Source organism: Rhamphochromis longiceps, linkage group LG16 (assembly GCF_057381845.1).
Source record: "Rhamphochromis longiceps isolate RC_006_pf linkage group LG16, R_longiceps_female_GT1.1, whole genome shotgun sequence".
Lineage (NCBI taxonomy): Eukaryota > Metazoa > Chordata > Actinopteri > Cichliformes > Cichlidae > Rhamphochromis > Rhamphochromis longiceps.
The window spans coordinates 22,104,226-22,115,628 of record NC_140572.1 but is presented as its reverse complement, the minus strand read 5'-3'; the positions used below and the strand labels follow the sequence as shown (position 1 = coordinate 22,115,628).

The 11,403-nt window shown below is 39.4% G+C and overlaps 2 protein-coding genes across 3 annotated transcripts; both read right to left on the bottom strand.

The window, feature by feature from the left end:
- Window positions 1-5,238: 5,238 nt before the first annotated feature.
- LOC146651089 (claudin-10-like) lies at window positions 5,239-6,912 on the bottom strand. Its single transcript, XM_085384855.1, has 5 exons — window positions 6,641-6,912; window positions 6,387-6,548; window positions 6,219-6,300; window positions 6,000-6,107; window positions 5,239-5,882 (listed from the first exon to the last, which is right to left on the bottom strand). Exons 1-5 carry the CDS (start codon window positions 6,870-6,872, stop codon window positions 5,690-5,692), a joined length of 777 nt encoding a protein of 258 aa, XP_085240981.1. The 5' UTR covers window positions 6,873-6,912; the 3' UTR covers window positions 5,239-5,689.
- Window positions 6,913-7,538: 626 nt separating this feature from the next.
- cldn10l2 (claudin 10-like 2) lies at window positions 7,539-11,139 on the bottom strand. Of its 2 annotated transcripts, none has more exons than XM_085384851.1 (5): window positions 10,800-11,139; window positions 8,978-9,139; window positions 8,803-8,890; window positions 8,558-8,665; window positions 7,539-8,467 (listed from the first exon to the last, which is right to left on the bottom strand). In XM_085384851.1, the coding sequence occupies exons 1-5, from the start codon at window positions 11,029-11,031 to the stop codon at window positions 8,275-8,277; spliced, it is 783 nt and encodes a 260-aa protein (XP_085240977.1). In that variant the 5' UTR covers window positions 11,032-11,139; the 3' UTR covers window positions 7,539-8,274. The 2 variants fall into 2 exon arrangements, with proteins under 2 accessions (XP_085240977.1, XP_085240978.1); XM_085384852.1 differs by having other exon boundaries at window positions 8,978-9,076.
- Between the last annotated feature and the right edge of the window lie 264 nt (window positions 11,140-11,403).

Below are 11,403 nucleotides of genomic sequence, written 5' to 3'. Positions count from 1 at the left end.
AGCGGCTGCAGTGAAGCGGACGCTGCACAGGTCCGTCGTGGTGAAGAGAGAGCTAGCGTATAAGTGAAGCTCTCAATTTACCGGTCGATCTACGTCCCTACCCTCATCTATGGTCACGATCTGTGGGTAGTGACCGAAAGAACGAGATTGCGAATGCAAGCGGCGGAAATGGGTTTCCCCTGATGGGTGGCCGGCCTCTCCCTTAGAGATAGGGTGAGAAGTTTGGCCATTCGGGAGGGGCTCAGAGTAGAGCCGCTGCTGCTCAACATCGAAAAGAGCCAGCTGAGGTTGGACATCTGACAAGGATGCCCCCTGGGCGCCTCCTGGGTGAGGTTTTCCAGGCATGTCCCACTGGGAGGAGGCCCCGGGGCAGACCCAGGACACACTGGAGAGATTATATCTCTCGGCCGGCCTGGGAACGCCTTGGTGTTCCCCCGGATAAGCTGGAGGTGGCTGGGGAGAGGGAGGTCTGGGCTTCTCTGCTTGGGCTACTGCCCCTGCGACCCGGCCCCGGATAAGCGGAAGAAAATGGATGGATGGATGGATGGATGGATGGATGGATGGCATGTTACTTATTAGCAGTGATGGGAATAACGGTGTTACAAGTAACGGCATTACTAACGGCATTACTTTTTTCAGTAACGAGTAATCTAACTACTTACTATTGCTATCGTTGCAACGCTGTTACCATTACACATCTTTTTAGAAGTGCATTTTGTTAACTTTTGTCTGTTTTTGTTTTATACCTTGTGAAGCAATTTGTGATCTTTTATCTAGAAATGTGCTATATAAATAAAATTTTACTTACTTATTTTACTTACTTACTAGCAAGAAAATGCAGTGCTGTCGCATTACTATTTTTCAGCAAACAGACGGTTGAAGCTGTCTTCAGTTTACTGCTTCTTATATCAGTTGCACGGAAGTAGCTGTCTACGTAGGTAATCTGGGCGCTACAGCTTTAAGCAGCTAAGCGCTCCCACGGAGGGCAATCGTTTTCTGGCAGACGATCACTTTTTGGCACAACACCTGGAGCTAGGGGGGCAAAACAATCGCATGTGTGCTGCTGTTTGACTGAGGAAGAATAAAGTAGTCGTGGTAAGCCAATTACATGACCACTTCAAGATTACAAAGCAACAAAGTGATATATACCAGTTTTTAAATTGTGTTGATAGGCCTCGTAAAACCAGAGTCATGATAAACAATATATACGCGGCGTTTTTTCCTCAATAGTTTCGTCACATTTACTGTCTAAGGACAGCGCAGCGAGCACTCTCTGCTTATGACCAAAAAAATTTAAAAACAAAACAAAAACAGCCTGTTTGTGTTGGTGGAAAAATGCACCATGCCGACCAATTAAAAAAAGTGATATGGCAACATGACATTTGGTTGTTTAGGAAGAGGGGAAGCTTTAGGCGTGACGGCGAGAGAGAGAGAGGGAGAGAGAGAGAGAGAGCGTGGCTCAGGTGGTTGGGAAGCGTATCTGTAACCGGAAGGTCGCCGGTTCGATCCCCGGGCTCTCTGTCCTGGTCGTTGTGTCCTTGGGCAAGACACTTTACCCTACCGCCTACTGGTGTTGGCCAGAGGGGCCGATGGCGCGATATGCCAGCCTCGCTTCTGTCAGTCTGCCCCAGGGCAGCTGTGGCTACAGCTGTAGCTTGCCTCCACCAGTGTGTGAATGCAAGAGTGAATGAATAGTGGCACTGTAAAGCACTTTGGGTGCCTTGAAAAGCGCTATATAAATGCAATCCATTATTATTATCACAATGCGACTCAGTTCACCCAAATTTTTGTCTTGCCTCCTATAAGGTAGTTCATCCCTCCGGCAAAGGTTACTCTTGCATTAGCAAGCTCGGACCCTCCGATCTTAGTGCACTTCATTCCAACTAAGACCAAAATTGATTTGAAGAAAGACAGGATAATATAAATGATGATAAGAGCCCGGCACATGTGACAGAGTACTAATAAATCTAAGCTCCTAAACAGTGTCCCAGAACTGTCTGCGCTTAACCCCCTCATTAGCTACTGAATTCAGGCAGAAAAACACATCCAAACACAGGCAAACATGAGAGGACACACTTGGTTATATCAAAACATGTTTAACCTTTTACTGTCTTCCATGTGTTTTGTAAAGATCACCTTGGTCATTGTGTTTGTTGTTGGTGCCCAGGCTTCTGATGGAATGGCAGGAGAAGGCTCATTACGTACTTAGATGGTAAATGATTATTATGATACAAAACTGTGATTTTAATTGATTGGTGATATTCACTAAGTAACTGGGAAATGAAAAATACTTTATTTTATTATGTATATGTATAAGTTAACTTTTTATTATGATATATATTTCAGGGTCGCAGGGGGGCTGGAGCCTATCTCAGCTGCCTCGCGACACTGAATTAGATAAGCGGAAGAAAATGTATGTATGTATATATCTTTCAGTAACAGTATTTGGTTGTCTGAGATTAATGTGAATAAGAAATCAGACCTCTTTGCACGATATCCAAAGAGTCATCAGTGTAAATACCCTACACAGTACTATGCTGTGAGAATAGGTTCCAGGATGCCAGACCTTCATGCCAACTTCACAGAGTCTGACAGTTTGGTCAGGAACATGGATAAGTAGCTCACTGGAGGTCACATTGTAGAGCTCTGGCAATTTTCCTCCTGTTTCTCCTCAAACGAAAGAGCAAATGTCGGTCCTGCAGCTGGGTTGACACCCGTTTCCCTGTCGAGCCTTCTACATGTAATGACCAATCTCTGGGTATATCCTCCACATGCTCGAGACTTTACTGGCAAACACAACAAATATTGTAGTACCAATTATTGATGTGCAGTCATCAAGAAGCTAGACATTTGTGCAAGCTACAGTCTCATGCCACCAGCAGTCATGAGGACAACAACAAAAGTTGAGAAAATCAGTCAGGAGGGATAAGTAGAGAGTGGCAGTCATTGTTGCAAAGATTGTAATTTGTAAGTTTTTCTCAAAATTATAAAGATATTTTTGAATATCAGTTATGAGTTTATAAAATCACACTGGACATCAGTATCCCCGCGGAACACACAATATCTTCTATTAGGATGTTGTGAGCTACTTTATATATGTGTTGTTGCTTGGTTGATAATTCTTGAACTAATGTTGCATAACTTTCTGGTCTGTTTGGCAAGAGAGTGACGGGCAAAAGTGAAACAGTCAGACAGCACAGAAGATAAGATCATATACAGGCACATAAAGAACAGATGTCAGAGGATTCCTCGACACAGACGCAAGATCAGAAATAGAGTGGTCTGGTGTTTAGCACTCTCACCTCATAGAAAAAGCTTCTGGTTGTGTGTGGTGTTTGCATATTTGACCAGCTCCAGTACCTGATGTGCGTTTTCTCCAGATACTCCAGCTTCCTCCCAAAATCTAAAGACATGAATGTCAGGCTAATTGGTGATGCAAAGCTGGCTGTGAATGTGAGGTAGATAAAGTGCTTGGAGTGTAGAGAATAAAGCTTTTCACTCACTATGCGTTTATGTGCTACTCTGGCTCTCTTCCATGGTGTGTTTTTTGTTCTGTCTCCTGCCCCTCACCCCTACTAAATGGAGACAGATGGCTGCCCCTACCTGAGCCTGGTTCTGCTGGAGGTTTCTTCCTGTTAAAAGGGAATTTTTCCTTTCCACTGTTGCCAAGAACTTGCTCATTGGGGGTTATCTGATTGTTGGGAATATATCTGTATTATTGTAGGATCTTTACCTGAAAATATAAAGCACCTTAAGGCAACTGTTGTTATGATTTGGGGCTACATAAATAAAACTGAATTGAAAGTGCTGTATGAATGTATGGTTAAAGTGTGACCTTTAATTAAAGTTACTTTGAGTTTGTCAGTAACATTAGAAAGTGCCACATAAATGCAAGTATATTACATGACGCTGTTGGTGCTTCTGCTTTGCATGCGCAAGCACAAATGCTAATGCTAATGTTAATATAACAATAAAAAAATTCAAATCCATTTATTCTTAGCTAACTGAGATTACCTGAACTGAGATTAAAACAGAGATTTAGGGTTTAGGCCTAGGGGTCATAAGATTGTAAAGTCACCTGAGCTGCCATTTCAATAAGTGTGGGAAACACTTGCATGTCACCTTCAGATTCATATATTTTGTCGGGATCCTGGGTCTCCTGACCCAGCGTTTTTAGTTATTTGTGATTCTTGTATTTTGTGCTCGTGTGATTTATTCTATGGTTTCTAGTTTGGATCCCTTGCCCTTCATGTTTCTCTGTGCCCCCTCTGTTCTGTGTAAGTCTGTGTTTCTTGGTCTGTGTCTTTGCATGTTTCGAGTTTCTTGTGTTTTCTGTCACTCTGTATTGTGAATTATGCTCTCATGGTTGGTCTTTTGTTACTCCCTCGAGTCTAGTTTCTTGTGTTCCAAGCTTAGTATTTCCCTCTGTGTATTTTGGTTCTTAGAGTCCTCTGCTTTATGGTTTATGTCTCTGTGTTTCTTAGTTGCTGTCTCCACCGTGTCAAGTTCGCGTCTCTGTGTTATACTTCCTGTTTTACTTTGAAGGTCTGTGTCTTATGTGAATGTGTTCTACTTTGCTTCCTTGTCTCGTCAGTTCTGATTTCTCCCAGCCGTGCCCTCCTCCTGTGTCCCACTGCCCTCATTACTTCCCATTGTATTTAAACCCTGTGTTTCTCTGAGTCAGTGTCACGTCGTCCCTCATGCTGTGTGGATCTCCCTGTGTCTCCCTGTGAGTTTAGTTTGCTTTTGTATGCTTTTTCCCTGCCAGTAAATAAAGCTGAGTTTTTTGTGTTTAAACCTCGTGCCTGAGTGCCTGCATCTTGGGTCCAACTCCCGCCTGCCACACAGCGTCTCTTGACATATTTAAATTGTTATAACTGTTGTGTTTTCATGTCTTAGATAAAACAGGACATAAGAACTGAGTAATGTAAAACCTAAAAAAAATAGGTGTGTAGTTCAGCTGTTGTAAACCCTTATTATGAAGGAACTTTTGACCCAGACTATACTGTCCAGGTATAGAATATGAACAGTATGTGAAGTTCAATACATTATTTGCTCATACCAAAGACAGACAAAAAGTAGCCTCTCGTTAAACAAAATTGCCAACTCATTACTCTCTATTGTTTTATTGTCTTTAAGAATAAAGATAATTTATATATAAACTGCTTCAAAAAAAAAAAAAAAAGTACAAACTGTGTGATTAATAAAAGTAACCAGAAGGAAAAAATGGTGCGTTCGATACTCAAAATTCCCTGGGGAGGTACCCCTCAAAACCCAAGTTCAATGTGTTCTCCTCAATATGCAAACAAAGCACCACCATTCATACGCAAATGTGCACTTTACATTTCTGTTATGCTTTATTAATTTTAAATGATGCACCTTGATGCAGATGCAGGGAAAACACAATTTTGTTTCATGATAGTGGAAAAATTAATGTAGTAAATATGTCCTGTCATGTCACAGTTGAAAGCTTAAACAGCTCTTAGAAGTAGCTTGAAGCTGTGTTGCCATCAATAAAAAAAAAATTCCATTGTTTCAGGATGCCCGTATTATTATTAGTAACACTTTTGGTTTCATAATCACAAAAGTGTTGTAAAGACAAATACTTGATTTGACATTTAATGACTCTCAAAGTAAAACACACACATTCTTTGTGAAAGAAAAACAAAAATAATTCTGTGTAGGTTAGTCACACATATGAATAAGTGACCGATGTCTTGGTGACACTGTTGATCTCTGAGATGCTACTGGCTCTGCTGCTGCTGATCGTCCTTGGTTTTTTACTCCTACTAATCTCTGTGGAAGCCAAAGACACAACGCTTTTTTGTGTTGGAACAAAAGTGTAGGCATCTTGGAACTGATGCGTAGCATACCTCTTTGAGCTGTCAAGGTACAATTCCGAAAATGAATTCATGACTCTAATTGTGTATTGCAGACTGAGGTTGGCTAATTATAAAAACAACAACAAACAAACAAATGACACAGAAGCGGTATTTTACCTTGAGTGACACCCTTCTCTTCCTGCAAAGATACTGTAAATAAGTCCTCCAACAATAAGTAAGGTAGAGCCTCCCCAGCCAATGAAGACACCTACTCCTATTTCAAACCTGCCAATAAATACAAGAATATTTCAAGTGCAATTCTCCCTCATAGGAAAAACAATGATCTAAATGTGAGTCATCAAGTACGCAGACTTATCATATATATCTGCTACATACTTCTGTTCCATGTAGTTTGGATCTTCAAACTCAGCTCTTATTTTATTTCCATAGTAGGAGTAAGCAATCATAGAACACATCCCTGAAACAATACTCACACAATTACTTAAATATTAAACAGTGCAATATCTAACAATGTGACTCAGTTCAAACAAATTTCTGTCTTGCCTCCTATAAGGTAGTTCATCCCTCCGGCAAAGGTTACTCTTGCATTAGCAAGCTCGGACCCTCCGATCTTAGTGCACTTCATTCCAACTAAGACCAAAATTGATCCGAAGAAACACAGGATAATACAGATGATGATAAGAGCCCGGCACATGTGAATGTCCCCTGTCCACAAGCAGAAAAAAAGCGGTTAAAGGCACTAAGTTCACTGGGTTTTTATCTTTAATTTACGGTATTCTGAGGGACGGTTTGCTTACAGTTCAGTGCCAGCATGGATGGAATTCCCTTGCAGTCAGATACTCCAGTTGAATCAGATATGCAGTCCTTCCACAAGTTTGAGTAGTAGTTTGATGTCGCCAGGACCACGTTGCTGACTTCAGACCAGGTCCAGATATCTGTTGGCATTGTGGAGCAGACCAGAATCCATCCACACACACATACTACAAAGCAGCCTATCTCCATGTACATCACCATAGTCCTATAACCCATTATTGCTTCAGATTTCAGCACCAAGACAGACTACTAACAAATCTAAGCTCCTTAACACAAACCACAGTGCATTTTTTCCAGAACTGTCTTCTTTGAACTCCCTTCTCACGTGCTGAATAGAGGAGGGCATGCAGTGGCACCGCCCCCCTGAAGAAGTCACTTAGATACGTGACAAAACATTTCTCTATTTGAAACGCTACTTGAGAAGGAACAGTATAAATAATAAATAAATAATAAGCCTTCTAGGTAGGATTTCATTACCTGAATTATTAGTGATGCACCAATGAATCCATACTATTTGCATACTTAATCTTTTAATGTTAATACACATCTACTCATATATAAGCATATATTATTAACAAAACTTACCAGCAGTATAAAGTTCACTAAAATCATCTCCAGCTGCAAGCTGCAAGTAATATACACATTAAGTAATTAACAGCTATGATTAATAATGTAATTTATACATTCATTTTTTTAATTATATTTTGAAGTCAAATAGCTTGCAGGATTCAATTCAATTGAATTCAATTTTATTTATATAGCGCCAAATCACAACATAAGTCGCCTCAAGGCGCTTCATAGGATGATGCTGTTGTTTATATAGTCAAAGAAGAAGGAGTCAAAATACAAGTTTTCTCATTCAGAGAACATTTATTTAAGCCATTCAAAATAAAGTTTAAAATCTTGTACAGTGCCACTTTTCATGTGTTGACCTCTGTATAAATACACAGGTTTATCTATCGTTCATCTGTTGTTTTTTTTTTTTAATTCTCCAAGTCCCCTTTATACACACTTAAACACAGACACACAACTACAAGAGAACACCATAACATGTTATGCCTCAGACTGCACCTGTTTGTTTTGGAAAGATCATTTCCATCAGCGTGGCTGTTGTTGATACTCAGTCTCCCGACGAGAATAGTTTTAGTTTTGTGCACCATTGAGTTGTTACTTTACACATAAAACAAGGAGAAGACTCATTTCTTTGGATGAAATGCATAATAATTGCACTAATATCTTTATAAAGGTGTGATTTTGCCAATAAAATATTGGACATCTTTATCGAAGGTTTAAACTGAGCAGTGTGGTGGTGATCAAAGTGATATTGATATATTAATTGATATATACATCTGTTCATCGTCATAGGTGTTTCAGTGAGATTCTTAATGACAGAAAATGCTTTTGGTTAAATCACAGCAATTATAACATAAGTGTAAACACAAGACTATGACAACCACTGGTACAAACACAAGACTAAGACTGCACATCTGTTTTATTCACGAGGTGAATATGACTGAGTATGAAGTGATCTAAAGGAAACAAAACATGACAAAAAATTACTTTCCTCCTATCTACAAGTTGAACTATTGCAGTGTCTGTTTGAGTTAAAACAGACCAACTAGACAAATGCATCTCTGTCTGAGGGTTTCGTTGGTGTTGCCTGAAGCTTTGAAAGTTGGGCGCTTGATCGTCCTGAGCCCATATAGTTAGACCCATACAGCTTGGAGGGTTTGTAGTATCCGGAATAAATGGTTCTTCCTCTGGATGGAGGCGCCATGTACGTGTGAGCATCACAGGCTTGTACTACTCTGCTGTAAAATTCAAAACATTGATGATGTTAATTATATGATGTAGTGGTAGTAGAGACAAGAAAAGGGATTAAAGTGGAATAATTTAGGCACCTTTTTCTGCGGATTACTTTATACACTGTCACAGCATAAAGAACAGCCCCGACTAGGATGAAAAAGCCTCCTGCCAATCCTAGAAAAACTGGAGATCCTAATTCATATCTGGAAGAAGTGAAAGGACGAGGAGAAAATCATGCTATCATTTAAATAATATAAGTTACTGCAAAATTTATAGCAGATATGTCTATAATTTGAAAAGATTTGATGTAAAATGGTGTATGGAGTGGAAAAAGCAGTACCGCAAAACTCCTGATGCGACCTTTCGAGCAAAAGCTGTCCTGGCAATTCTGTTGATGTATAAGCAGTAGGCAGCAATGTCTGACATACCTGAGTGAAGAGGTTTCGGTGAACAGAGGAAAAAAAATGATGGCAAAACATTTACAGAGAGAAGCACGGCGTATGTTCAAAGCTTACCACCAACAAAATGAAGCACTGCTCCCGCGAAGAGCACTTTGTCCTTGGTTTTGTCAGATCCGCCGATGTAAGTGCACTCCATCCCGACAAAGCAGCACACTACAGCAAAGAATCCAATAGTTAACCCGCACATTAGCAATCCTCTCACTGCCTGCACGTAATCTGTTCAAATCAAAAAGAGTTCAGAAAGGAGAAAATGAGAAAAAATAATAAACAACAAGGGGTTGATATGAGAATCAAATCAGACCAGTATAAATAAAACAGCTATAAAAACAGCTATGCAGTGCAGAGATTGTGATCTACAATGGTTTCTGCAATGTTTTCTCAGATTTGTAAAGATTCAATCAGCAGATGCTTGGCGATGCTTGGATGACATAATGCTGCACCAAGTCTTTTTGTTTCATTGAATCTGAGAGTCAATAAAAATATGAATAAATCCCTCTTTTGGATATGGTTGAAGAATATTGTACAAAAGATGATCTCTTTTAAGTATTCTTTAGCAGTCTTCATAAAGTCCAGAATATTTGAAGATTGAATTTATAGACGCAATAAGAATATTTTTAAACCCATCAGGGTACATTATATATTTTGTTGAATCCATCCAACCATCCATTTTCTTCTGCCTATCTGATACATGGTCATGGGGAGACCATGACCTTCAATCAACTGACTTAAGGAATATGGAAACACCTTAATTTGGGTGTACGTAAAAGATTCAAAAGTTTTGGTGCTCAGTGTTAAAATATAGTGTTAAGTCTTAAGGTCTGTATTTTAGGCATTTATCCAGATGACTGTAATTTCGCTCATACAGAGAGGAAGATGGTTGACCTTTACTTACTCCAGGCCAAATGGTGTAGTGCAGTATGCTGGAAGAATTGTTGGTGGCCCCTCTTTGGTTAATGGGGGGCCATTGTTTAACCATTGGTTAATGGATAAACAATGTAACATCAAGTTTAGTTCTTGAGAAACTGACCTGTGTATTTAGGAAAAGATCTTCAGAATTTTTTGACATTTGGAAGATGTTTCTGGATCTATTAAAAAATGGGGAAGTTGAGAAGGTGGCGAGAGAGTAAGGTAATGGAAAATATGTAACTAAATTTGGGAATGTATACCGTAACCTGATCTGTTTTTATTTTGTATTTTGTTCTTGGTTGTTGTTTTATTTGTTTGTTGGTCTTTTGTTTGTTTCAGTTTAGTTGCTTTTTTGGGGGGGCTATTTCTTTTTTTTAGTGTCTTGTGTTTTTATTGCTTTCTTACTGCCATATGTTCAAGAAATTTAAAGTGTTGGATATTTATGAATACAAAATCCAATAAATATATGTTTACAAAAAAAATTGGGTGTAGGTAAACTTTTATGATCAGCTGCCACTGTCGCCAGAATTGGAAGTTTAACAAAATCAGAGCCAAGTCATAAAGTGAGCTCACTGAGAAAGCTCTTATTTTTTATATATTCAAAGTTAGCATTAGCAAATAAAGGTTAAGTATATTAAAGCAAATCTGCAGGGTATTTTATAGACGTTTCTATAAATTCCCAAATATCTGACCTTTTTTTCTCAAATGAGTTATAGTATCACTTTTAGGAACTGGTGCAAAGTCAACGCAACTTTTAATATGGATCCAGAACAACAGCATGCTCTACTTGTTAATCAATAGCATTGCAAAACTAGGCGATACTATTCAAAGTGACAGATTAACAGACAGAATTATAGTCAGGAGTACAATTATTTGAAGAATGAGACTTAAAAAAATTACTAATGACTGATCACCTGACTGCATGTACATAATCTATATAAAAATTATTGGTGAGGCAAATGCAACATACAAGCAACATTCCAGAGCACTGGGTATTCTCTACAGTTGGTCACAGCCGCAGAATCTGTGTAACAGTCGCTCCACAGGTTGGACCAGTACCAGGCCACTTTGATGATGTACGAGCCTCCTTGCCCTCCGAGTTTGGTAATCCTCCAATAGTCCATTGCCATGGTGCAGAGCACAAACAGCCATCCCAACGATGAAATCAAGAAGCCAGATATTTGGATCACACGTTTTCTCATTGTGGAAATCAAGAAGCCTGCTAATGCAGGTTTAATGGATTGTGCTGACCTTAGAAGAAGAAAATCTATTGACGTCTACTCTGGCTCACTAACTGTTCTACTGCTCTAGATTCAAGTAAAATGTGGCCCGGGTGTCCATTTAACTACGTCATAAGTGTCATGTGTTGATGAGGGCTCTGTACCACTTCATGCTGTGTTTACTGTAAACTTTTTGGATCATACCTTCTCCTGTAGATATTTCAAACGACTGTATTGATTATTGCTGTAGCAATATTTAGATGTACTTAAAAGGCTTCATCATGTTTACACCTTGCTCGTTTCTCAAGCATATTAGCACATAATTTGAATAGGAAAGGGAAGATGACAGAACAG